The sequence below is a fragment of the Pan troglodytes genome, chromosome 10, assembly GCF_028858775.2.
Source record: "Pan troglodytes isolate AG18354 chromosome 10, NHGRI_mPanTro3-v2.0_pri, whole genome shotgun sequence".
NCBI classification, from domain to species: Eukaryota; Metazoa; Chordata; class Mammalia; order Primates; family Hominidae; genus Pan; species Pan troglodytes.
In genome coordinates, this window is record NC_072408.2 from 70,696,181 (window position 1) to 70,723,455 (window position 27,275).

The 27,275-nt window shown below is 38.8% G+C and overlaps 1 protein-coding gene across 5 annotated transcripts in view; it reads left to right on the plus strand.

Moving 5' to 3' along the window:
• BCAT1 (branched chain amino acid transaminase 1) overlaps window positions 1-27,275 on the plus strand; it is a 137,024-nt gene that overhangs the window by 101,718 nt on the left and 8,031 nt on the right. For all 5 annotated transcript variants that reach the window (XM_009425724.5, XM_009425725.5, XM_001143074.8 and 2 more), the window contains 4 exons: window positions 4,481-4,623; window positions 10,090-10,175; window positions 13,836-13,976; window positions 16,790-16,864. In XM_009425724.5, coding sequence (XP_009423999.1) covers window positions 4,481-4,623; window positions 10,090-10,175; window positions 13,836-13,976; window positions 16,790-16,864 — 445 coding nt within the window. The remainder of the gene's footprint in view (window positions 1-4,480; window positions 4,624-10,089; window positions 10,176-13,835; window positions 13,977-16,789; window positions 16,865-27,275) is intronic.

Below are 27,275 nucleotides of genomic sequence, written 5' to 3' on the forward strand. Positions count from 1 at the left end.
GATTTTAGAGCATTTCAAAGTTTTAAATTAGGGATCCTCAACCTGTAGTAAACTCTGACAGTCACTGATGTTGTGAGGTTTTCTCACTTTCTCATTTCATTTCCTGGACTCTCTTTATCTTAGAAGCAATCAGTTAAATTTTACATAATAGAATTTATTCTTTTGGAGGGATGTATTTAATATGTCTGTTCTCCCAGATAACCTATTTAAAACCATATTGAAATGTTTCTATGTCAACAGCTTTCTTACTTTTTCATTTTTCTGTTTCCTCCAAGAACATGTTTCTCTTATGAATATTGGCAGCACATGGGCGGGAACCCAACTATATTACCATGGTATCAGTTATCCTGTGGACATTAATAATACAGCTTACACCTGTGAGAGAACTCTGGGAAAATTAAAACTTGTTTGGGGGAATAAAGACCATCTACAGAATATAATAATACATCAATCAATCAATTAAAACTTAAACATAAAAAACCCTTTTCTTTTCAGTGCATTGAAATAGTCACTGTCTTTAATCCTCTTTCCTTGCCCAGTGCTTCATGAAGCTGAGGAGCTGTGGTTTTAATTCAGCTACACTTTCAGAAATGTGTATGCATTTGTATTTAGAAGCTTCTTTGAAAGGCTAAATATTCATCCTGTAAGAATTCTCTATGTGTTTTTTAATACAGTCTAAAGGGCATTTTGTATATGAAAAAATAATTTATTTTCAGGTAGGGTAAAACTTCACTGCTTCACTACTTCGTAGTTGTGTCTACGAATGAGAAAAAATTCAAGTAAAATAGTTATTATTATTAGTTTTTAGAGATGCAGTCTTGCTGTGTTGCCCAGGCTGGTCTAGGACTTCTGGCCTCAAGCCATCCTCCTGCCTCGGTGTCCTGAGTCACTGGGATTACAGGCATGAGCCACCACACCCCACTGAAATAGTTATTTTTTTAAAAACTTAATTTCATTAGGATGTAACAGTCTCATATAACTCATCCTTTGGCTTTTATTGTTATTATTTATTTTTTCCAAGCAACCCAATGAGATATATAAAGCAGATATTTTTATCTGCCAGATAATTAAATGAGGGAAAAGTAAGGACTAACTTGCTTAAGTTCACATATACCAAATAGTAGAAATGCAAGAGCTGTCCTCAGGTCTGTTAACGACAAACCTGTGGTCTTTCTACCAGACGTCCCCTGCAATCTGGTTTATACTCATTATTAAAAAGCATTTGTAATTTAACTCAGTTATCTATTTACTATCAGTTATGAATAAGGATTATTTGACTTGTTATGGTCATTAAACAATAGCTTCCTGTTGTCTTTGTCTTTTTAATTTTTATTTATTTTATTGTTTTTTTAATAGCTTCCTATCTGTATACCAGACTTGCTTCATCTCCACATTGACCAAGAATTTATATTTTGTCATCTGTATTTAGAAGCATATGTTTTAAGCGTCTTTTAATGGCTCTTTTTTTTTTTTTTTTTGCTGGGAGGGGACAGTCTCGCTCTGTCTCCTAGGCTGGAGTGCAGTGGCACCATCTCAGCTCACTGCAACCTCCGCCTCCCTGGTGCGAGTGGTGCTCCTGCCTCAGCCTCCCGAGTAGGTGGGATTACAGGCGTGGTCCACCAAACCCAGCTAATTTTTTATATTTTTGGTAGAGACAGGGTTTCACCATGTTAGCCAGGCTGGTCTGGAACTCCTGACCTCAAGTAACTTGCCCACCTCAGCCTCCCAAAGTGCTGAGATTACAGGTATGAGCCACTGTGCCTGGCCCTTTTAAGGACTCTTTTTTTTTTTTTTTTTTTTTTTTTTTGAGACAGTCTCACTCTGTCGCTCAAACTGGAGTGCAGTGGCGCGATCTCGGCTCACTGCAAGCTCCACCTCCCGGGTTCACGCCATTCTCCTGCCTCAGCCTCCCGAGTAGCTGGGACTACAGGCGCCAGCCACCACGCCCGGATAATTTTTAGTATTTTTAGTAGAGACGAGGTTTCACCGTGTTAGCCAGGATGGTCTCAATCTCCTGACTTCATGATCCGGCCGTCTCGCCTCCCAAAGTGCTGGGATTACAGGCGTGAGCCACCGCGCCTGGCCCTTTTAAGGACTCTTAACATTACCTTGGTGTGAGTCAACCTCATCGTGCTCCAATCGCAATCACCATAGTATGATGTCTATTTTCCACAGCTTACTGGAATATTTCAGCTATTAGTCAATATTCTTTCAGTTGCAAGTCAGAAAACCAACTTGAAATTATTATTTATTTATTTATTTATTTATTTATTTTTTTGAGACGGAATTTTGCTCTTGTTGCCCAGGCTGGAGTGCCATGGCACAATCTCGGCTCACTGCAACCTCCGCCTCCCGAGTTCAAGCAATTCTCCTGCCTCAGCCTCCAGAGTAGCTGGGATTACAGGCATGGGCCACCACTCCCGGCTAATTTTTTTGCTATTTTTAGTAGAGACGGGGTTTCTCCATGTTGGTCAGGATGGTCTCAAACTCCCAACCTCAGGTGATCTGCCCACCTCAGCCTCCCAAAGTGCTGGGATTACAGGCGTGAGCCACCGTGCCCGGCCTGGAAATGATCTTAAGCAGACAAGGGCTTATGAAACTAGGATGCTAGGGGCTAAAGCAATTATTTCCAAGTTTCTTGTGTCCTTTGCACATCCCCCTTTTTCTTCCCTTCTTCCTCTGCCTCTGGTCAGAGCTTCTGGCTCCATGTTGGCCTAGGGCTCTCCCACTTCAGACGCTTTCTTCTGTGAAGTGTGGTGATCATGGACACAGCTGACCCCAGTTTTACAGCATACCAAGTAAGCAACCCCAGAAGGGAGAAAATGCCTGTATTTCAGGTTATAGACATTAAAATGAGTGAATGCATCCAAAAAAGGAATCATGTGACTGTCTTAGGTTATATGCCCACCCTTTAACTCAGCTGCAGCAGGGCAAGATGCTATATTGTCATCAGTTGTGGTAGGGCAAGATGCTATATTATCAGTCCAAGCAGAATGACATAGCTCTATAGAAAGACTATGTTTTTATAAGAGTATGGAATATAGTGCAGATGAAAACAGTAGATATACACTAACATGTGGCTCTAATGTTTAATTTTTATTTTTTTTGAGACTGAGTCTCACTGTGTCACCCAGGCTGGAGTGCAGTGGTGCTATCTTGGCTCACTGCAACCTTTGCCTCCTGGGTTAAAATGATTCTCCTCCCTCAGCCTCCCTAGCAGCTGAGATTATAGGCACCCGCCACCACGCCCAGCTAATTCTTGTATTTTCAGTAGAGACATGGTTTCACCATGTTGGCCGGGCTGGTCTCGAACTCCTGACCTCAGTGATCCGCCCATCTTAGACTCCTAAAGTGCTAGGATTACAGACATAAGCCACCGCGCCTGGCCTCATGCTCAACTTTTATTTAGACAACAGTACAAATTGTAATTTTACCCAGATGTAAAAGAGTCTAAGAGACCTAAATAGATATTTTGTGGTAGATTACATTAATGTAATGTAATGTAGGAGTTTTACATTACTACATTTGTAGTTGTTTTAGTTGTTTTTCATTGTTTGTTTCTGTGTATTTCTGGGGATTTCATGGTGCAACAGGAGGTCTAGAGTTTATTCCCGACCCCTGACTGTCTTATGGCAGTACTTCTCAGACCTACTGAGTTATACAACCAGGGGTGTAGGGAGGCAAGCAGTCATCACATTTATTTGAGGACTCTCATGTTTTGTCTAAAATATTCATCCCTATTTTATAATATACTCCATAATTTTCCCATATAAGTTTAGATAAAAGATGATACCTTAAAAGTATTATAACACTAAATTGTCATTCCGGGAAAATGTGCTGTGTTCCTTTCATTTTAAATAATCTGAGATGAATGGTGCGGGCTGAGAAAAATAGGCTTTTGAAATACTTTTTGGTCAACATCGAGACTTTTAACATTTGTCCTATCTTTTAGGGGAATTTAGACATTGGGCATTATGTATTCCTTGGATACATTAAAAGGTGTTAGATAAGAGCGCTCACACTTGCTGCTCTTCTATTGCAACTTGACAGAAGTTACTTCTCTAAACCTTAGTTTCTCATCTGAACAATGGAAATAATGATAGTGTCTATCTCATAGTATTGGTGTGAGATTTAAATGAAATAATTCACGTAAAATTGCTTGGTGTGTGGAAACATAGTAACTTTTAACTGTTCTCATTAACTTGGCTATTTACCTGTGTTCTTCTATCATTACATTTCAAGTTAAAATTTCAAGGTTTCACGTTGTTCTCTCTCCGATGAATGCAGTTAAATCACTTAGATTTTCTAATGAGTTTTCCTTTAATGTTATGCAGTTGACTAGAGAGTGTATATATATTAAGAACATAATACCTTCACTACGTCCACATGTGAATTAAGAGCTTGAGGCTATCAGAGGGTAGAAGATGAGGGAGTGGGGATGAAGTATGTTTGTAACCTGTGTATTTTCTCTTTCTTAAAGGAATTACGGCTCATCTCTTTTTGCCCAATGTGAAGCAGTAGATAATGGGTGTCAGCAGGTCCTGTGGCTCTATGGAGAGGACCATCAGATCACTGAAGTGGGAACTATGAATCTTTTTCTTTACTGGATAAATGAAGATGGAGGTAATCCACTCAGATTTCACTGTGTGCATTTCTCAGTCATTTTCAACAGGACCAGAAAGACAAGAGCTAGAAACTTAGTACAAGGGAGTAAGCAGCACAGTTCCAAAGGCTAAGTAAGGACTACTGTGCTTTTGCTGCCCAAATAGACACAAGTTTCTTTTTTTTCTTTCTTTCTTTTTTAAAGAGGTGGAGTCTCACTATGTCGCCCAGGCTGCAGTGCAATGGTGTGATCTCAGCTCACTGCACCCTGGTTCAAGCAATTCTCCTGCCTCAGCCTCCCGAGTAGCTGGGATTGCAGGAGCCTGCCACCATGCCCAGCTAATTTTTGTATTTTTTTTTAGTAGAGATAGGGTTTCACCATGTTGGTCAGGCTGGTCTTGAACTCCTGACCTCAGGTGATCCACCGGCCTTGGCCTCCCAAAGTGCTGGGATTACAGGTGTGAGCCACTGCACCCGGCCGAGTTTCGATTTAAAGAAGCTCTAGAGGTTTTTTGTTTTTCGTTTTTTTGTTTTTCTGGCTCTAGATGTACTGATTATTGAGATACTGAGATGTCACATTAAGGGATTTAAGTTACCATGATTGGAAGATTTGCTTCCTTATCCCTTCTGCAGTTCCCCAACGATTTTCCTATCTGAACACCTTGCATTGAGACACAGGTCTCAGATCAGGTCAATGGTCATTCACCATATACCGTATATAAAATGCTATAGTAATAAGTGCAGTGTACTGATTCTACTGGAAGGATTTTGTGTACTCTCTGGCTGTAATTGTTTTAACAATTGTTGCCTTTTCTACATATTTTGAAAATGTATCACAATCTCCCAAATTTACTCTAGAACTCAATCTGATTAAAGAGCACCATTTTAAAAGATAAATCAATGTATCTTGGGATTGTATCTAGATCCTGGTTCATTCAAGACAATTTCATATATCCACTATAGATATCAATATTTCTCTATTATCTTTAATATCCTGAGTACTCATTACTTTTCTTTGCTGTTTTTTTTTTTTATTAGTTGGCAGAGACCATAGGGGTTCAGTGAAGTGTTGGCAATGTGTATGATATTGAATTAAATGGCCAACGGTGGGAGAAAAACAGGCATTTATTTCTATTAGAATTTTGATAATCATACCAAATTTAGAAACGTATTTTTAGACTTGTTTACATTCTTAGGTTGTTCATTTCACAGTAGTAATTATAGAGACTAGAAATATAAATGATTCCAAATACTTATGAAGTCTCAGTGTTAGTAGTTTCAATTAAATTTTTTAAAATGCAGTTTATATTTGAAAGTAGCTACAGTAGCCTCTCTTGCTCTAATGTTATTTGGCTACAAAAAGAGGAAAATGGTAATTTAGATGTGGCTGAATTCAGAGCTAAGTACTAATTTTAGTGTTAGTTGCAGAGACTAACAAGATGAGTCTTATACTGCAGTCAGAGGTAGAATAAACAGAAGATATGGTGAGTACGCCTTGTCCTGGGCTTGGCCATTGGTAATCCTTGGCATATGAAAAACCAGATACAGATCATCCTCATCCTTCCATTCCTGCTGTTTGTACTTGGCACTGTTTGAAAATAAAATTTATACAGGAATATTTATGATTTATAAATTTGAGTTACTGTATGTGACATATAACAAAAGCTACACTTGGAAGATTGTAGCCAGTGTTGACCTCTGCACTTAGAAGATAATAGGCCGATTCAACCCTTCTTCCCATCTGCCCACTCTTACCCCCACCCCAAACTCCACCAAAAAACCACACAGCTCAAAACAAAAACAGTTACATCATTCAGAGGTGGTACCATCATTATTTTTATGGATGGGAGATGTCAGAATTTAAGTACACTCTGAATCAGAGCTACATGATTTAACCAGAAACACCAGAAACTGTCCTGGTGGAAAATTGTTCTTTATCCAAACAATAATCATGAAACATTTCCACCGTGGCTTTTAAAGGTCAGAATAGAAATGAGTGAGTTTGTCTTCTGCCTCTTGCAAAATATACAAGACCTTAAGACTGTTAGTTACTATTCGGATTATGGTTGCCTGGGATAACTTTAGTTTTAATATACTCCTTCACTTTGGGGATGTTCATCTAACAGAACAAATAAAATTCAGAATAAGGAGAAAGGAAATAGAATAAATATTTGAAGTAAATAGAATGTTAGGAAAAACCTTTGGGCTAAAAAAAAGACATGCAGTTCTGAAGTAACTTTGATTTATATCACATGATTTTAAGAAAATACAATGAACAAACGAGTTGAAAATCAGCACAATACTGATTTTCACAAACGTTACCGATAGGAGGTATAAACAGAGTTCTTTCGGTAATAGCCTGCCCTCTTTTCATGAGCGCCCACACACACTGCTCCTGTTGGTTGAGATGGCTGGTGCAGGAAGGTGGATGGGGTGGTGGATAGTGTGTGTTCAAAGCACAGTGCTGTGCACAGTCACTATGTGTGGCACTCAGCTTGTAACTCATGGGAGTTTTGATTTCAGTAACAGCACCCGTGGTGGTAAGATCACACATCATCACTCTGTTGATGAGTAATTTAACCCATACGCTTGCTATTCACCGTTTGAACAAAGCATTGTATCATATCCTGAACCCTGGAGATACCCTGAAAAATAAGACCCAGGCCTTGTGGTTGAGTTCACAGTCACTTTGGGAAAACAACCACAGCAGTGAATCTCGGTATTGCTCAGGCCACATCATGAGTCTTCTTGGACACGTCAGGCGTGTATACGGACTCGACTTGGAGCACTCTTCCCCAGATGTCTGCACCGCTTGCTCTTTGACATCCTCCAAATCTTTGCTTACAAATCCCATTCTCAGTCTGGCTTTTCTTGAGCTCTTAATCAAAATCATAAACTCCGTTTCCCATTTCTCCCCAGCATTCCAGCATTCTCCATTGATTTTCCTTCTTTATTTCCCCCTGTGTAGTCTAACATACTATCAACACAATAAATGTTTACCTGTGTCTATTAGAAAGTAAGCAGGGAGATATGCCAGTTTTGTTCACTGCTGTATTCATAGAGCTTAAAACAGTAAACAGCACTCAATATGTATTTGTAGAATAAATGGCTAATTGTGCTGATGGTGTTTAGGGCACTTATGCAGACCTACATTCCTGGTTTCCATTAGTGTTTGACTTTGGGAAGTCACAGATGAATCCTGCTGTTATTGCTTCTAAATTCCTCATCTCCTAAAAATGATTTCTTTGTCAAAAACAAGCTGCATTTGTAGGTTCTGTTTTCCTCATGTTGGGCAATCTGGAGTGATTTCTGGCTCTTGTAAGTATGTTTGTGGTTGCAGAGGAAAATGAATATTTCTCACCCAAATGTTGTCATGTCATCATCTCTGTCTGGCAACCAGAGAAGCAGATGTTCTGTTCCTTGACCTCAGGCTAGTGGTTACAGTTCTGGGTGTTAAATATGTTTCACAAAACAGCACTTGCACATGCGGGGCTGCTGTTTTCATTTAACTTCATGTAGTCTCAGGGCTCAGCAAGCTTTAGGAAAGGTCCGGTTTGGGGGCACTGGAAGTGTGTGTGTGCGTACATATATATACACACACAAATAGATCCATACATTTATGTATCTAGTTGGCTAGCTATTGCAAAACACATGTTTATTTTGAGATCATCAACACTTCTAAACATGACAAAGAGTAGCCCTAAGAACATTGCCAAGAACAAATTTTCTCCTTTCCAGAAAGCAATTTTCAGCAGATGATTTTCAGAAACAAAACTCAAAAAAGCCATACTGCTGTATCCTAGCAAAGATAACTTATTCATTTATTTTTTACTCAAAAACATTTATTATATACACTCTGGGCTAGGCACAATGCCCAGTTTTGAGGATAGAAGGATGAAGATAGAGTTTGGTATTCCAGATAGAGCTTGATTGTTGGGCATGTCTGATGTAACCCCAGTGGAGTGGGCGAGCCTAGAACCACCATGTATTGAGGGAGAGGGTGGTGGCCTCAGTGTCAGGACTCACTAGATTCAGACTCCTGGGTGTCAGAAGTGGGGAGGAAAGGGAGATGCTGAGTGCCAGAGGGTACTGTAAGGAGAGCTTGTGCAGCTGATGGATCACGCATGATGCCTGTGAACAATTGTCCTACTAGACCTCACAGTAGTTAGGGATGTCTGCAGTCATCTCACAGTAGAGCAGTAGCTCAGCTTTGGAGTTTTGTTTCTTGAATGTCTTCTTTTTTAACCATATACGTGCTTGAGCTCACTCTGATAAGCCCGTTACATTTGAATCTCAGAGGGCAAAGGCAGCATCTCCATACTTGTTGCTGATGCTCCACCAGGTTTGAAAATCACTAAAGATAGACTCTTAGGCTGGGCGCAGTGGCTCACATCTGTAATCTCAGCACTTTGGGAGGCCGAGGGGGGCAGATCATCTGAGGTCAGGAGTTCGAGACCAGCCTGACCAACATGGTGAAACCCCGTCTCTACTAAAAATACAAAAATTAGCCAGGCGTGGTGGCGCGTACCTGTAATCCCAGCTACTCAGGAGGCTGAGGCAGGAGAATCGCTTGAACCCAGGAGGCAGAGGGTGCAGTGAGCTGAGATGGCGCCACTGCACTCCAGCCTGGGTAACCTAAAAAAAAAATTAGACTTTCCAAGGGCAGCGTGGAAGCAGTGACCAGCCTGAGTAGGCACGCACACTTCTTGGGGATAGCCTCCTCCATAGCATTCTTAGAAGGTTTGGTAATGACCAGTTTTTCTGAGTAAGATCCTATCTACATTATTCTAATTAGTAACTACCTTTCATCTGCTAAGGTAAATTTTCACTTCAGAATATTCCTCTTAAGACCATGCAATAACTCTTACTGTTTGTTGGTGGAAAACCATCTCATTATTTTACTGGTTAAGAGTAAACTGAAGATGATTAGATAACTTCCCCTCCTTCCTTCCTTCCTTCCTTCCTTCCTTCCCTCCCCCCTTCCTCCCTTCCTTCTCTTTCTTCCTTCCTTCCTTCCTTCCTTTCTCCCTCCCTCCCTCCCTCTTTCTTTCTTTCCTTCTCTCTTTCTTTTCTTTCTTTTTTCTTTCTTCCTTCCTTCGTTCCTTCCTTCCTCCCTCCCTCCCTCTCTCTCTTTCTTTCTTTCTTTCTTTCTTTCTTTCTTTCTTTCTTTCTTTCTTTCTTTCTCTTTCTCCTTCCTTCCTTCCTTCCTTCCTTCCTTCCTTCCTTCCTTCCTTCCTTCCTTCCTCTTTCTTTCTTCCTTCCTTCCTTCCTTCCTTCTTTCCTTCCTTCCTTCTTTCTTCTTTTTTTAAATAAGAGTCTACCTGAAGTGTGCACTGATTTGGGAAATTTGATCATGCAGAACAGTAAAATTTTCTGTATGTTTGTTGCTAGCAAAATTGTGATGGTTTTTTAAAAAAAATGGCTATTGATAATAAGGCATGCCTAATGTAGTGAAAGTTTGAAAATGTCCCAATTTCTGATTGACAGAAGAAGAACTGGCAACTCCTCCACTAGATGGCATCATTCTTCCAGGAGTGACAAGGCGGTGCATTCTGGACCTGGCACATCAGTGGGTGAGTGCCTTTGATATGAACAACTTTTGTAAGCCTGAAATAAAAAATAATCAAAATAAGCCCAGCCTAGTGTTGAAATAATATCCTGTGGTTCCAACCAATGTTATCTAATCTTTAAATTCTAACATGAATGAAAAGTATTCTTCTAGAAGGGCTTTCTTGGCAAGACTATTAAAATAAGTATTGTTGATAGCAAGGGCAGAGAGAAACCAGTTTAGCAAGATGCCATAGTGGAGAAGTATTCTAGTAGTAGTCTCAGTCTACCAGGTATCTCCCACCAACTTTTGTCTGGTTCGTACTTGATGTGCTTCCATCCAGACATTCCTTAACTTCCCAAGTCTGTGTTGCTTCCAAATGGCAATGATACTTCTTCCTTTCCTTTATTTATACCAGTGTAACCATGCTTGCCATAGAAATGAAATAATTTCACTGACATATAAATGTTTACTAATATAACATTATTGGTTTGACTGCCTTCTTTTTCTCTCTGTCCTACCCCCATCCTCCAAAATTCATATACATGCCTATTTTAAAATCAGAACATGCAAGCAAATGTAAAGTTGTTTTCAGTAGACTTTCAAATTCGTGTGACACAGGCAAGCATATTAAACAATTTGGTGGACTGGGTGCAGTGGTTCATGCCTATAATTCTAGCACTTTGGGAGGCCAAGGGAGGAGGATCACTTGAGCCCAGGAATTCAAGACCAGCCTGGGCAACATAGTAAGACCCCGAATCTACAAAAAAAATCAAAAAAATTAGCTGAACATGGTGGTACATGCCTGTAGTCCCAGCTACTTGGGGGAGCTGAGGTGGGAGGATGGCATAAGATCAGGAGGTCAAGGTCGCAGTGAGCTATGATCAAGCCACTGCACTACAGCCTGAATACAGGGTGAGACCATGTCTCTAAAAGTAAATAAATAAATAAATAAATAAATAAATAAATAAATAAATAAAATAAAATAAAATTTAAAAAGATTTGGTTTTGGAAATGACATAATGTATTCAAGACAAATTATTGAATGAATTGGGTGTCTGGTAAAGGTTCTTGGATGGAACTTTTGACCCAGGTGTTAAAATGGTCTCCAAAGAACATGAAAAGGCTTTGAGCTTACTGTGGTCAAAGAGTACTAGTAGTAATAGGACAAATGTTTAGAAACACACACGTTATCTAGGAGCATACCAGCATGGTTTCTCTGGAAAAGACTTTCAAAATAGATGAAATGTGCTATAAATAATTCTACAAAACCCTGAAGTAGACAAGACCCAACTGCTACATGCTGGCTGGCACATTGGGCATGACATTTACAAACCGTTGGTATAATTTCAAACAGCTTGCCCTGTCCTAAATATGTTTGCAGTTGGAAAGATATTTTTGAAGCTCAGTAATTTTTGTTTTATTAAAGAAAAATATCAACCAAGTACAGAAGGTTCGATGACAAGTTGCAAGTGGAAATACTTTCCCACACTAATGATTTGCTAGCATGAAAAATAGGTTATTATGGAGGAAATTTTTTCTTGACTTCATAGCTGTAATTTATTTTAAAAGCTATTTTAAAACATGAGACGTGAAATGTCAAGAGGCATGTAGGGGGTCACCACTATTTGCCAGATAGGGGAAATTGTCCAAAGATAAGTAAGGGTGAGCAGAGCAAAAACAATTCTGCTTATTTACAAAAGAGTTTTCTTTTCTTTTTCAGGACACAGAACTCAGCTTGTTTTCAATTAATTTGCCTGATTTTCTGCAGTTCATTTACCTTTGAACAACATAATTGCAATTGTAGACTGAGAGAAATTGAAACTTTCAAAGAGCCATATTTCTATTGCAGATATATTTTCCTGCTCTTCCAAATCTACTTACAGCATGAGTTCTTCTTTTAAATATTCAAATATTTTGAATATGTTCAAAATATTTTGAAAATTGCCAAGAGTTTTGATTTCCATTTTTATCTCTTGTGGGTTTATAAATTAAGAAAAAATACTCATCTTATTTTTTTAAACCTCTCTATTTTTGTTGCTCTTTATTCAAATAACTTGTTGACAAACTTTGAACTTGAACCACTGAGGTAAAAGAACGAGAATTAAACAGATAGTTTAAACACATAGCTTAAAAGGATCTTTTTCCCATTTCCTATCCTTGAGCAAAGAATATATTCAAGCACTTTGGCAGACGTCAATGAGGTTATACCACTAATTCCATGATGAAAATCCACTGAATGTGTACTGAAAGAGAAGGAAGAGAATTGTCACTGTAAAGTCAACTGTTAGTCATATTAAGAAAAAAAATACATACAATACAATTTCTCAAATAAAGTCCAAATATACATTCAATGTTTAAAAATAATGAGTATTTCAGATATTTGAACTCAGTCTGTTCTTTATTCCATAAAAGATATAGGTAAGCCGTGCACAGTGGCTCACAACTATAATCCCAGCACTTTGGCACTTTGGGAGGCTGAGGTGGGAGGATCACATGAGCCCAGCCTGGGCAACATAGGGAGACCCCTATCTTTACAAAATAAAATATAAAATATAAAACCTAGTTGGGCATGGCAGCATACACCTGTAGTCCCAGGTGCTCAGGAGACTGAGACAGGAGGATCACTTGGGCCTGGGAGGTCGACACTGCAGTGAGCCAAGATTATGCCACTGCATTCCAGCCTGGGTGACAGGGCAAGACCCTGTCTCAAAAAAAAAAAAAAAAAAAGAGAGACAAAGGTAGAAAGAGTACCAAATTTGGAGCCAATCAGATCAGACCTGGGTTCAAATTGAGTTTCTGTCATTTACTTCCTTTGTGGCCCTGGAGATGTCCTTCAACCTCCTTGAACCTTAGTTTCCTCATCTGTAAAATGGGGATGATAGTACTCACCCTTAAAATTACAGAACTTGGCATAATAACGGGTGCTTGATAAATGGTAGCTATAATTATTAATATTATATAATACATTGTTCTCCTTTATGGTAAAGTAGGTTTTAAGACACTGATTTTTTTGTTTTCTTTTGTTTTTGGAGACAGAGTCTCACTCCGTCACCCAGGCTGGACTGCAGTGACGTGATCTTGGTTCACTGCAACCTCTGCCTCCTGAGTTCAAGCGATTCTCCTGCCTCAGCCTCCTGAGTAGCTGGGATTACAGGCACCTGCCACCATGCCTGGCTAATTTTTGTATTTTTAGTAGAGACAGGGTTTTACCAGGTTGGCCAGGCTGGTCTCAAACTCCGGACCTCAAGTAATCTGCCTGCCTCAGCCTCCCCAAATGCAGAGATTACAGGCATGAGCCACCGTGCCCGGCCTAAGACACTGTTAACACGGAGCATGCATCAAGCAGCATTTGGGATGCATCAATTTTGTGAGACTTTATAGAAGTTAACAAATAAGGCAAAAAAGAAGGCATATGTTAAAGTATACCATATGTCTTGTGGTGATAATCTTATATTTTATATTCTGATAATCTCATATATAAATCTGTGACCTTGAAGTAGGTTACTTAACACCTCAATGTGTTCACCAATAAGGTGGTGTGCTGCTTCCAGCTTTCCCTTAAAGGATGATTATGACCTTGTCTAAGTGCAATCAGAATGTTAAGCAGAACAGTAAGTATTGCAATTGTTTTTGCATGCCTTTTCCTTTAAAATATACTTCTTATTTTTTATATTCCATGCAGGGTGAATTTAAGGTGTCAGAGAGATACCTCACCATGGATGACTTGACAACAGCCCTGGAGGGGAACAGAGTGAGAGAGATGTTTGGCTCTGGTACAGCCTGTGTTGTTTGCCCAGTTTCTGATATACTGTACAAAGGCGAGGTACGTCAAGTATTTCCTCATTTCCTATCATTTCCAATCACATTAAATTACATTTAAGTGTATGAATAAAATTGTATTTGGACCCAGACCCAAGATGCAAAAGTTTTGTCGTTGTTGTTGTTTTTCTTTATTTTAAAGAGATGGAGTCTCGCTGTGTTGCCCAGGCTGGAGTGCAGTGGCTATTCACTGGTGTGATCATAGCTCACTGCAGCCTCAAACTCCTGGGCTCACGCAATCCTTCTGCTTCAGCCTCCTGAGTTGCTGGGATTACAGGAGTGCACCACCGCACCATGCTAGGTCTTTTTTGTTGTTGTTTTTGTTTTTTAACTTGGCACTACAAAAAAAAATAACTGGGACAGTTTATCCAGATGAAACTGTATTAGCATATATCTACTATGTTTCCAGTGATTTCGCGTAAGCTTAAACACGGTGGGAAGTTAGTTTTGTCCTTGGACACATGTAAGATCTGTCTTACCTACATGTCGGGATTGGAGCTATGCCGACAGTCTTCTACTCTTCTCTCTTCCTTCCTACCAGCGCACTAAGGAAGGCTCTATAGGTAGTTACATTTCAGTTTCTGGTTAACCAAAAGTACTTCCAAACTACTGGATTAGGAATGGCAAATAGTTGTGGAAAATGCATTCGAATGGTCAATCCCTTGATGTTTTTACTATTAATGCTGTTATTATTAATAGTAAGTAGACCACTTTACAAGAATTATTCATTGGCAAACCTGGTGCATTTACTAAAGTCTTACAAAAGGAATTTGAGGATTTGGTTGGAAGAAATATTCTCCTCTTAGTAAATTAGTCTGATTTTATATGTGCCATACTTTTGTTTTCTTGTCAAATTGTTTTGCTTTTCACTTTATAACAAAGCTCCAATACTTATGATTAACATTGGCATCTAACTTTATAACTTAAAGGCATGTAAGTATTATTCTTATAATGTGAACCGGCTTAAGTTATTCATATTATAGCAGATCCTTGAACAACACAGGGATTAGGGGTGTCAACCCCCATGCAGTTGAAAAATCCACATACAACTTTTTTTGTTTGTTTGTTTTTTTAAACGGGGTCTTTCTCTGTCACCTGTGCTGGAGTGCAGGGGCACAATCTCGGCTCACTGCAACCTCCACCTCCCAAGCTCAAGCGATCCTCCCACCTCAGTCTCCCAAGTAGCTGGGACCACAGGTGTGCACCACCACACCCAGCTAATTTTAGTATTTTTTGTAGAGACGGGGTTTCAAGATGTTTCACAGGCTGGTCTCAAACTCTTGAGTTCAAGTGATTCACCTGCCTTGACTTCCCAAAGTGCTGGTATTACAGGCGTGAGTCACCATGCCCGGCCCACATATAACTTTTGACTTCCCAAAAACTTAACTACTAGTAGCCTGCTGTTCACCAGAAGCCTTATCAACAACAAAAACAGTCGATTGGCACATATTTTGTATGTTATGTATGTTATATATGTATTCTTACAATAAAGTAAGTTACGAAAATCATGGGGAAGGGAAAATATATTTACTATTCATTACATGGAAGTGGATCATCATAAAGGTCTTCATCCTCATTGTCCATCATGTTGAGTAGGCTGAGGAGGAGGAGGAGGAGGGATTGGTCTTGCTGTTTTAGGAGTGGGAGAGGCAGAAGAAAGTCCACGTATAAGTGAACTTGTGTAGTTCAAACCCATGTTGTTCAAGTGTCAACCGTAAATGCAAACAAACTCCACTGGTTTTCAAATTTTACTTTAGAGTTATTTTCCCTCAGCTGATTGGAGTTTTGCTCAACTCCTCTGACTTTAATAATGGCTGCTTCATTTGTTGAGGTTTTAGAACTTGCTTTTAAGGGATTGCTCTTGACATAATTGCATCAACAGATTGACTGTTTCATGGGAGAAGAATTATTCTGTTTCATGTCAATACTTACATTGATAATAATGCATCAAGGTAATGTGATCCATCCACTGAAGTTGTCATTAGGCCAGATTTTTTTAAAGTTGAATTATTATTTCACTTCTAGAAATAAGAAGTTTATAAGGTTTAGCATAATTTTAATGATCCAGGCTTAGGAAGCATTTACAGCCAAAAAGTATATCTAATTATCGTATTATACTAAAGGGTATAATATGAAAAGTGTTTGAGAGCACAGACTGTCTCCTAAAATCAAACTATCAAAACATGCAAGCCAGCAAGGCATGAGTAGGCATGACTCAGATACAAATTAGAAGCATGAAATCTCTTTCAGCCACGCATTTAATCATGCTATCCGATATTGTGGAGGTAGTGGCCCCTGGAAGTTTACCTTGGGCCAGATATAGATATAGAAGCCCCTTTTATGAAGTCATAGACTTGCTTTAATTTATGCTCCCAGAATGACTTGCATTAAATTGTGGCAAAATATCTTTTGAGTTCTCATATTAGCCAGAGGGTTAATATGTAGAAGACAATCATTCATCCTTACAGATTCTCAGAATCTTGGAAGAGGTAGGGTTCTTTAAGTTTAGCCACTATTTTAGGTATCTGTAGCTTCTCCTTGGTTCTTCAAATGATCCTGAAGGCTGGTATACAAACCAGTTATGCCCTAAAATTAATTGGTAGGCAATGTATAAGCTATCATTGGCTAGTTTTTATTCAAATTTTGGATATGAAAGTCTTTGGCATAAGGTGCTAGCACTCAGAGTCAGTAGGTTTTAGTGCTATTCCTTAACTTCAGTGGAATTGCCTTAGTATAGAAGAATTGCTTGAGTGTCTTATCTGTTATCACCATATACATGAGTACCCTCAAATTATCTCATTTCCCTTTCTTTTGTAGACAATACACATTCCAACTATGGAGAATGGTCCTAAGCTGGCAAGCCGCATCTTGAGCAAATTAACTGATATCCAGGTAAAGCTTTTCTTTTCTTTTCTTTCCTTTTCTTTTCTTTTTCTTATGTCACCTTATTTCTGTCAGAGCTTACAACTAAATTATATTTCAATGAAGAGGATTAACTAATACAATTTGAGATCAATAAGTTAAATTTAAGGAAGATATTCCCAACACAATATGTGGGCATGAGCAAAGCAGAAATGGGAAAGAAGATGTATGTTTTAAAAAAAGAAAGAAAATATTGTTCAGGACTCCACATTACTTAACATTAAAAAATAGATGTAATTTTTGGTAACATTTAAAAATCTCATTAAGAATTATAACATAACTTTTGTTAAAAAAAGGAAGAAAAAATTTGAAAGTAGAAGCAACTTCAGGAAGAAAATTACAGTGCATGTGATTCCAACACTGAGATATAATCACTGTTAATTTTTGATGTCTTTTTATTTTTGAGCTGGAGTTTCACTCTTGTTGCCCAGGCTGGAGTACGATGGCACGATCTTGGCTCACTGCAACCTCTGCCTCCCGGGTTCAAGCAATTTTCCTACCTCAGCCTCCTGAGTAGCTGGGATTATAGGTGTGCGCCACCACGCCCAGCTAATTTTTGTGTTTTTAGTAGAGATGGGATTTCACCATGTTGGCCAGGCTGGTCTTGAACTCCTGACCTAAGGTAATCCACCTGCCTTGGCCTCCTAAAGTGTTGGGATTACAGGCGTGAACCACTGTGCCCTGCCATTTTTTGATGTCTTAACCTTCAATATTTTGTAAGCTTTTATATACTTTATTTATTTATTGATTTATTTTTGAGACTAAGTCTCGCTGTGTTACCCAGGCTGGAGAACAGTGGCATGATCTCAGCTCACTACAACCTCCACCTCCTGGGTTCAAGCTATTCTTCTGCCTCAGCCTCCCGAGTAGCTGGGATTACAGGTCTCATGCCACCATTCCCGGCTAATTTTTGTATTTTTAGTAGAGATGAGATTTTGCCCTGTTGGCCAGGCTGGTCTTGAACTCTTGACCTCAGGTGATCCACCCGCCTTGGCTTCCCAAAGTGCTGGGATTACAGCCGTGAGCCACCATGCCCAGCCAGTATACTTTTAGATAGTTATTTTTTCCTAACAAAATGGGATCATATTGTACATAATTTTGTTACATGTTTTTTCACTGAATAAATGCTTTGCTTTTTTATATCAATAAGTAGTTTTCTCCAACACCATTTATAAAGTTTAATTGAATTCCATTATATTGATGTACCATAATTTTTTTAAAAAATTATATTATTGAACATTTATGTTGTTGGCAATTTTTTTTTTCACTAGTATGAACAGTACATCCTTGATTACTTCCTAAGGATAAATCTCTGGGATCAAAGAGTATACACGTCTATTTTTTCATACTGCTAACTTTGTTTTGCCTATTTTTTTCTGAGCAATAATCTACAGTAATGTCTCATCAGGCAGTTAAGCAGGCATGCTAAATACCAGATAACACTGGGCTACTCGGAAAAGAGATTGTCCTGTAATTTGCAAGCATTTCACAGGTTAGAAGACTTTGTTGAAGCCAGTTACTATCCTTGACAATTAGTAAAAATATCCAAGAGGGCCTGAGACTTACATTGAAACGTAAAATAAAGTTTGATCATTTGAGTGATGTCAGATGGCATTAAGTCATGAAACTAAGCGAAACTTAAAGGTGGCTGAGAATGCAACAGGCCTCCAGAGAGCAATGGAGGTCCTTGGGTAGTGATAAAAATGGCATTTCTGGCTGGGTGCAGTGGCTCACACCTATAATCCCAACACTATGGGAGGCCAAGACAGGAGGATCGCTTGAGGCCAGGTGTTCAAGACTAGCCTAGGCAACATAGTGAGAACCTTCCTCTAAAAAAAGGGAAATAAAATAAAAATAAAAGTTTAAAAGAGAGTTTAAAAGGCAGTTTTAAAAGAGACTTACTCAGCAAGTTTTCTGCCAAATTTACAGTATTAAAAAGAAAGAATGTGTGTTTTTGTTTCTGTTTGTTTTTTTGAGACAGAGTCTTACTCTGTTGCTCAGGCTGGGGTGCAGTGGCGCAATCTCAGCTCACTGCAACACTTGCCTCCTGGGTTCAAGTGATTCTTGTGCCTCAGCCTCCCACATAGCAGGGATTACGGGCATGCACCATCATGCCTGGCTAATTTTTGTATTTTTAGTAGAGTCGAGGTTTTGCCATGTTGGCCAGGCTGGTCTCAAACTCCTAGCCTCAAGTGATTTGCCCACCTTAGCCTCCCAAAGTGCTGAGATTACAGGCATGAGCCACCGCACCCTGGCCTTGATTGTGGTTTTTTAATCAATGAGCTGCCATACTTCTGCTCTCCAGCAAAGATTTTCTATGAGAATTTTCTGTAAGCTAAGTAAAGGAATCTCTTAATATTGGAAGAAATAAAGTTTAGTCAGAGTTGTTTTCTACCTTTGTACACAGCAACACTTACAAGTAATTTGAAGAGTAGCTAATAAAAATTTCTGCATGGATGGCTTAGGCATTTTAATTTTTTTAAGGTTGCCTGAGTAAATCTGAAAATAGTAAATTATTAGTTTTGCTCAAATAAAGAACACAAATAGAACAAAAAATACATAACTGGCTAGATTACATGAAAGCCTTTTTCCAAAACAGAGGTTTAGAGGCCAGGGCAAATAGGCAGGAAAAATAAAGGGCATCCAAATTGGAAAAGAAGAAGTTAAATTAGCTTTCTTAGCAGATGACATTATCTTACACCTAGAAAAACCTAAAGACTCCCTCAAAAAACTTGTAGAACTGATAAATGAATTCAGTAAAGTTGCAGGATATAAAATCAACATATAAAAATCAGTAGAATTTATATATGCTAACAGTGAACAATCTGAAAAAGAAATCAAGAAAGCAATCCCATTTATAATAGCTACAAAAAGTATAAAATACCTAGGAATCAATCTAACCAAAGACATGAGAGATCTATACAAGGAAAAGTATAAAACTATGATTTAAAAAATTGAAGAAAACACACAAAAGTGGAAAGATATTCCATATTCATGGATTGGAAGAATTAATTTTGTTAAAATGACAATACTACACAAAGCAATTTACAGATTCAATGCAATCCCTATTAAAATACTGATGACTTTCTTCACAGAAATAGAAAAAACAATCCTAAAATGTATATGGAGCTACAAAAGACCCCAAATAGCCAAAGCAATCTTGAGCAAAAAGAACAAAGTTAGAATCACCACACTACCTTACTTCAAAATTTATTATAAAACTATAATAACCAAAACAGCATAGTACTGATATAAAAACAGACATAGTAGACCAATGGGACAGAATAGAGAACCCAGATACCTAAGTCCCCATGTTTACAATCAACTCATCTTTGACAAAGGTGCCAAGAACTGTAACGGGGAAGACAGTCTTTTCAATAAATGGTGCTGGGAAAATTGGATAATTATATGCAGAAGAATGAAACTAGATTCGCTTCTCTTACCATACACAGAAATCAAATGAAAGTATATTAACGACTTGAATCTTAGACCTGAAACTATGAAATTACTTGAAGAAAACATTAAGGAAATGCTTCAGGACATTGGTCTGAGCAAAGATCTCATTCTGTCACTCAGGCTGGAGTGTAGTGGCATGAACCTGGCTCATTGTGGCATTGACCTCCTGGGCTCAAGCAATTCTCCCACCTTGGCTTTCCATGTAGCTAGAACCACAGGTGCATGCCACCACATTCCGCTAATTTTTAAATTTTTTGTAGAGATGGAGTCTCACCATCTTGCCCAGGCTGGTCTTGAACTCCTGAACTCAAGGGATCCTCCTGTCTCAGCCTCCCAAAGTGCTGAGATTACTAGCATAAGCCACTGTCCCTGGCCAGCGAAGATTTCTTATGTAAGACCTGAAAAAGCATAGGCTATCAAAGCAAAAATAGGCAATTGGGATTATGTCAAGCTGGAAAGCTTCTGCACAGCAAAGAAAACAATCCACAAAGGAAATAGATTACTCAAAGAATAGGTGAAAATATTTGCAAACTATCAATCTGACAAGGGATTAATAACCAGAATCTATAAGGAGCTCAAACAACTGTATAGGAAAAATCTAGTAATCTGGTTTTAAAATGGGCATGAGACCTGATTAGAAAACTCAACAGGAAAAAAAATTTGATTAAAAATGGATAAAAGATCTGAATGGACATTTCTCAAAAGAAGACAGACAAATGGCCAGGAGGTACATGAAAAAATGCGCAACATCACTAATTATCAGAGAAATGCAAAACAAAACCACAATGTAAAATCCACTTGCCCTAGTTAAAATGGCTTGTATTAAAAAAAAAAAAAAACAGGCAATAACGGATGCTGGGAGGATGTGGAGAAAGGGAACCATCATATATTGTTGGTTGAAATATAAATAGTACAGCCACCATGGAGAACAGTATGGAGGGTCCTCCAAAAATAAAAGTAGAACTAGAACTTCCGTGTGATCCAGCAATTCTACCACCGGGTATATATCCAAAAGAAAAAAATTAGTGTATCAAAGAGATATCTGCACTCCCATGTTTACTGCAATAGTATTCACAATAGCCAAGATATGGAATTAACCTAAATGTCTGTCAACAGATGAATGGATAAAGAGAATGTGGCGTAAAGATATATATATATATATATATATACACACACACACACACACACACACACACACACAATGTGGTACTATTCAGCCATAAAAAAGAATGAAATCCTGTCATTTGCAGCAACATGTATGGAACTGGAGGCCATTTTGTTAAGTGAAATAAGCCAGGGACCGAAAGACAAACATCACATGTTCTCATGCAGGTGCTAAAAAAGTAGATCCTATGAAGACAGAGAGTAGATTAGAGGTTACCAGAGGCCGAGAAGGGGAGTGGGAAGTAGAGGATAAAGGAAAAAAACAAGAATATAAATGTATTTATTACCATCAAACTGAACACTTAAAAATTGTAAAGATGGTAAATTATATATGTGTATTTTATCTTAATTAAAATTTTAAAAATTAGGAGTTTAGAAATTTTTAAGAGAAGTGTGCCCATAGTGATAAGAAAGAAAGACCCTTTTGGAAAGTTTTCTTGAACAAATTATACAGTATTTTCTTAAACAAATTGTACATTCTGTAGCAGTTAATACACCAAATAAGATTTCAGGGTTACCTCTTGGAGATTGTATGAAATAAAAACATTTAGGTGGGCATGATGGCTCATTCCTGTAATCCTAAAACTTTGGGAGGCTGATGCAGGAACAATACTTCAGGCTAGTACTTCAAGACCAGCCTAGGCAACATAGTAAGACCCAGTCTCCACAAAACAACCAAAATAATTAGCCAGTGTGGTGGCACACACCTGTAGTTCCAGCTACTCAGGAGGCTGAGGCAGGAGGAACACTTGAGGCCAGGAATGTGAGACTGCAGTGGGCTATGATTGTGCCACAGCACTCCACTCCAGCCTTCACTGTAGAAAGAGACCCTGTCTCGAAAGGAAGGAGGGAGGGAGGGAAGGAAGGAAGGAAGGAAGGAGGGAGGGAAGGAAGGAAGGAAGGAAGGAAGGAAATGTAAACTCATTTGATTTGGCTGTAAAGGATTAATAGAAAAGGAAAACGTAGTCACTAGCCTGAGAAAAATTGAACTCTATTGAATTATAATTGGTATAAAGATCTAAGTGGAGGTGTTTGGCAGACATGGTCATGAAGCTTTCACTGAGGAAGGAAACTCTAGGAGGCAAAAGCAGAAATGCAACTCATCAAAATTGAAATGGTGACAAAATATGTGCATTCAAACCTGAAAGTGACTGAAAGAGAAGCCCAAACACACAATTTTGGGGTAAGATGGGAAACCATTACCAAATTTCTGAGAAAGAGCATTTTTAAAAGTAAGATTATAGAAGCCAAAAGAATATGTATTAGTCTGTTCTCACACTGCTGTAACGAACTACCTGAGACTGGGTAGTTTGTAAAGAAAAGAGGTTTTATTGACGCTCAGTTCTGCAGGCCATACAGGAGACATGGCTGGGGAGGCCTCAGGAAACTTACAGTCATGGTGGAAGGCAAAGGGGAAGCCAGTACATATTACATGGTGGGAACAGGAGGAGGAGAGTGAGGGTGGGAGGTGCCACTCACTTTTTAAAACAAACAGATCTCCTTAGAACTCACTCACTATCATGAGAACAGCAAGGGGAGGTTTGCTCCCATGATGCAATTACCTGACACCAGGCCCTTCCTCCAACATGGGGGATTACAATTCCACATGAGATTTGGGTGGGGACACAAATTCAAACCATATCAGAATGTTAGTGACTAAAGTAAATGTTCTTGATTAACTCTTTAATGTGTATATTGAGTGCAAGCCATATGCAGGGGCTATTCTAGGTACTGGTGGTTTACTCAAGAAAAAGGGGGCAAAAAAATGAAGAAGGTGGCCAGGCATGGTGGCTTACGCCTGTAATCCCAAAACTTTGGGAGACTGAGACGTGAGAATTGCTTGAGCCCAGGAGTTTGAGATCAGCCTGGTAACATGGCAAATCCCTGTCTCTACAAAAAAATGCAAACAAACAAACAAACAAATTAATCGGGCATGGTGTCACATGTCTGTAGTCCCAGCTACAGGTTGAGGTGGGAAGATGCCTTGAGCCTAGGGAGGTTGAGGCTGCAGTCAGCCATGATAGCACCACTGCACTCCAGCCTGGGCAACAGAGTGAGACCCCATCTGAAAAAAAAAAGAAGTCAAAACAAATGAAAAAAAAAAAAGTCAAAACAAATATTCAGTGTAAATGTGAGACCACGTAAAAAAGTTTAAAAGTAAAATATATAGTTTAAGCAGAGGATGGGAGACAGGGGGAAAAAAAACTTTTCTCCCTAACTTTATATACTCCCTCTATAAATTAGTGCTTATGGCCAATAAGAAATGAATAATTTCTTTTTTCACCGTTGGTAGTAAAGTATAATGGTAGTTAACACAAAAAACTAAATGATATATTCAGAACCTCATACTAAACAAAGAAACAAAGGCATGTAATCACGGGACAGGTGGAAACAGTGGTTCTGAACTAACCACAAACCATAACTACCAAATGTGCTACAAATTGTTTAGTAACAAAGGACCATCCCTTCAGAATCGAAGAGCACGTCTCAGTTATCTCATGCCTATGTGCATGGAACTTAAAGTCTCATAATTACTCTCTTACAAGATGGCAAATTGAGGCTGTCAGCTAAGCTCCTAGATTGTCTGTTTCTCCAAGAAAAATAAATTTCAGTAATTATTAAGGAAAAAGCATAGAATTGCATCATGTTTTACATTTCATTACTTTTGGCATTACATGGGAGCATGGATGTTTTCTACAAAGTGCTCTGATAAATTGAAGAAGAGGCCAACAACAGCCACCAAAAAAACCTTCAAGATTCTTGCCAGTATGGCTCAGGGGAAAAATTCCCTCATAACCACAGATTTGACTTTTCAACTTCTGTACTTCTGCATATGAGTAATAATCTCTGAGGTTAAGTATTCATCCCATTTAGCTAATTGTCCACATAGCTCCCTGGGTCTTAGATTGCTCTATAAATACCTCCTAAGAGAAGAATTTTTCAAATGACAGTTTCGTTTTTCCTTTTTCTTCTTTTAAAGCAACAAAGAAAAGCACGTCTGTGTTTATATTTAACCAAACTTAAACTTGGAGAGCATTGGCTGTGTTGTCGACATGTTTCTTTTCTCTACTGTTAAATTCCTTACTGTTCCAGTTACTCACCATCATACTCACCTTTGCCTCCGCCACTTGGGGTCCTCTGTTCTGCAGTTGTGTTCTGCTCTCTGATGCCTCCAGGTTTTGCTGCACCTCCTAGAAATTGCTCACCTGGATAAGGCCTTGGCTGTCCTTTATGACTCATCTCGTTCAGGAGCCTTTTGAATCTCTCTTGAAGAATATTCCCTTTGCTCAGTCCAAATACACATTCACTCACTTGAATGCTGCTTCTTCCTCCAGTTTCACAGTGCTGGGGATGATCCCGTAAGGCCTTTAAATTACATTATAATTAGTCATGCACTTGTCTCTGCTCTGGGGCTGTTTGAATCGTTCACTCTCTTTATACCTCCAGTGTTCAGCACAGAGCCTAGGGTATAATGCGTATGCAGTAATGTTTCTTGAAGGAGTGAATGGGCAAGTGAACACCAAACAAATACTAAAGAGCAAAACATGTATTGCTCTTGTATATTAACACATTCTGAGAAGAGATGGGAGGAAGGTCTTGAATAATGTCAAATTATTTCTTAAGAGATCTTGATTTAGATTTTTTTCAAAATGAGATACATGTTGACACTGCTGTCAACAAATAATCACATAAAAGCTAGAGCCTGGCTTTTAAGTATCAGGGGGAGCATGTGTGAATAACCAGCATTGCTGCTGTTGAAGCTCCATAAAGTGGGAAGCACCGACTGCAAAGATCCAGAGATGGACGTCTGAAGCATAGGAAAGGGGCAGCTTGAATGAGATAGGAGCAGGATCTGTATTGATTGCAGGTCACCAGATAGAATTTAAAAAATCTATGTTCTCACTAGTGGCTACAGTTTTCTAAGCACAAATGACTATTAGTGGTTATTGTATTTTTCTTGTTTTCAATGGAGCAGCTCCATGACTTAGTTACATAAGAAGTTAAAGGTTCCACCCCCTTCCCTACCAATGTCTTAAGCTGTCCTCCGTGTGCATACAAACTTTGTTTCCAGACTGCCCTCGTGTGACTCAGTCCCTGGACCAGCTTCCCAGCCCCTTCTGTTTCCACCACATCCTCCTCCACGTGTTACAGGATTACAAAGCTTTGCACAGCCTTTCAATAGGGTTTAGAGCAAGAATGACAGATTGCTACCTGGTAGGCAGCACTGACTATATTTTTATTGGCGTTGCGTTGAGTGACTGCATGATACACAGATTGTGCTTTTGTTTTGCCAGGAATTTAAAGGCATTTAGCAAAGGCCGTATGAAATTATCTGCCTTATGTACCTCGAATGTGAGGTAATGAACTTGTCATTAGTCGTGTTTTAGTTTAGTGTTCTCGCTGGAATTTGCAAAAGATTAAAATTCTGCACATTTCATTAAGTCTTCCACATGGGCTCAAAATACCATCCCGCAGGCTCAACCTGACTTGCCACGTTGCTTTGACACCATCTCTGATTCCAGTGAACAAAACTAAGTAAGTGTGACTTACAGCCGCCCTACCAAACATTGAAGGTGTGAGTCTGCACTGTTGTTTCGTATTGACAATGACAAGAGTATAATGACAAGAGTATAATGACATCCTAGTCCATGAAGACATGTTTTCTCTTTTCCCTCCCTCTATGTATACTTACTTACTCTTAAGGAAATAATACAATTTCTATTTCTGCTTAAATCTGCCATCTCTACTTAGAATTATTTTCCCTTGAAAAATTAAATTGCATTATCCATCAGCCAAATGGAAAATTTGATTACTAAATGCCTACTTCTAGACATCATGAATTACCTGTAATATCACATTTCTTGGGCACTTCTCAGAATGCTATGATTTTACATAAAAGCATAAATTACAGAATGAGAGGAGTAAAGATTAGTGCGTATTATGCAGGTTCGCAGAGTGATATGTGGCCTACGACTGTCATTGTAATCAAAATTGATTTTTGATCATTTATAAAACTAAAACAACTAATTGAAAGCAAATTTACTTTAACTGATGAAATTCCAGATGAAGTGACAGTAGTCATGAATCACAGTTCTGTAGATCTGCTAAAATGCCAATGCACCGTTACTAATGGTGAAAGTGTTTAATATATTAATGGGAATCCAAGTAAGGAAAATAAAACACATACTTTGCCCTTACCTTAAGTCATGTTGACATCATACATAAATCAGGTAGAATTTGAAGATGTTTCATCCAGCATTCATCATGAAGCAACAGAGTCAATAGCGGGCACTTACAGTCTGTAGGCAATGCTTTCTGGTGTGGATTATGCAAGAAACTTACAGTCATTTGGCTTCCTTTATTCCCCTTCGCATGTAAACTACCAGGTGGTAGGTAGACCCATTCTTGGCTGCCAGTATTTTTACCACTTGGATAGATTCTGCTCTCTGAGGTCTTTAAGACAAACACAGCACATGTACATTGTGATATAGGAGAAAGAACATCAGACAGAGGCAGAGAACTGGGCTTGTCAAAATTAAGGGTGACCTAGAGCCTTAGTGTCCTTATATGTAAGATGAGAAGCTTGGATTAAAATTCATTGCTCTTTACACTTGATTTTTATGCAGCAGAACTTTCTTCAAAAGAGATCATTCCTGGAATCCCAATATACAAAATGGATAAAAGTAGGATTGTTCTGAAGTAAAGAAGTAAAATCCAGAGCCCCACTTATTTGAGTCATCTCCTACCTTTTAGATGGTTA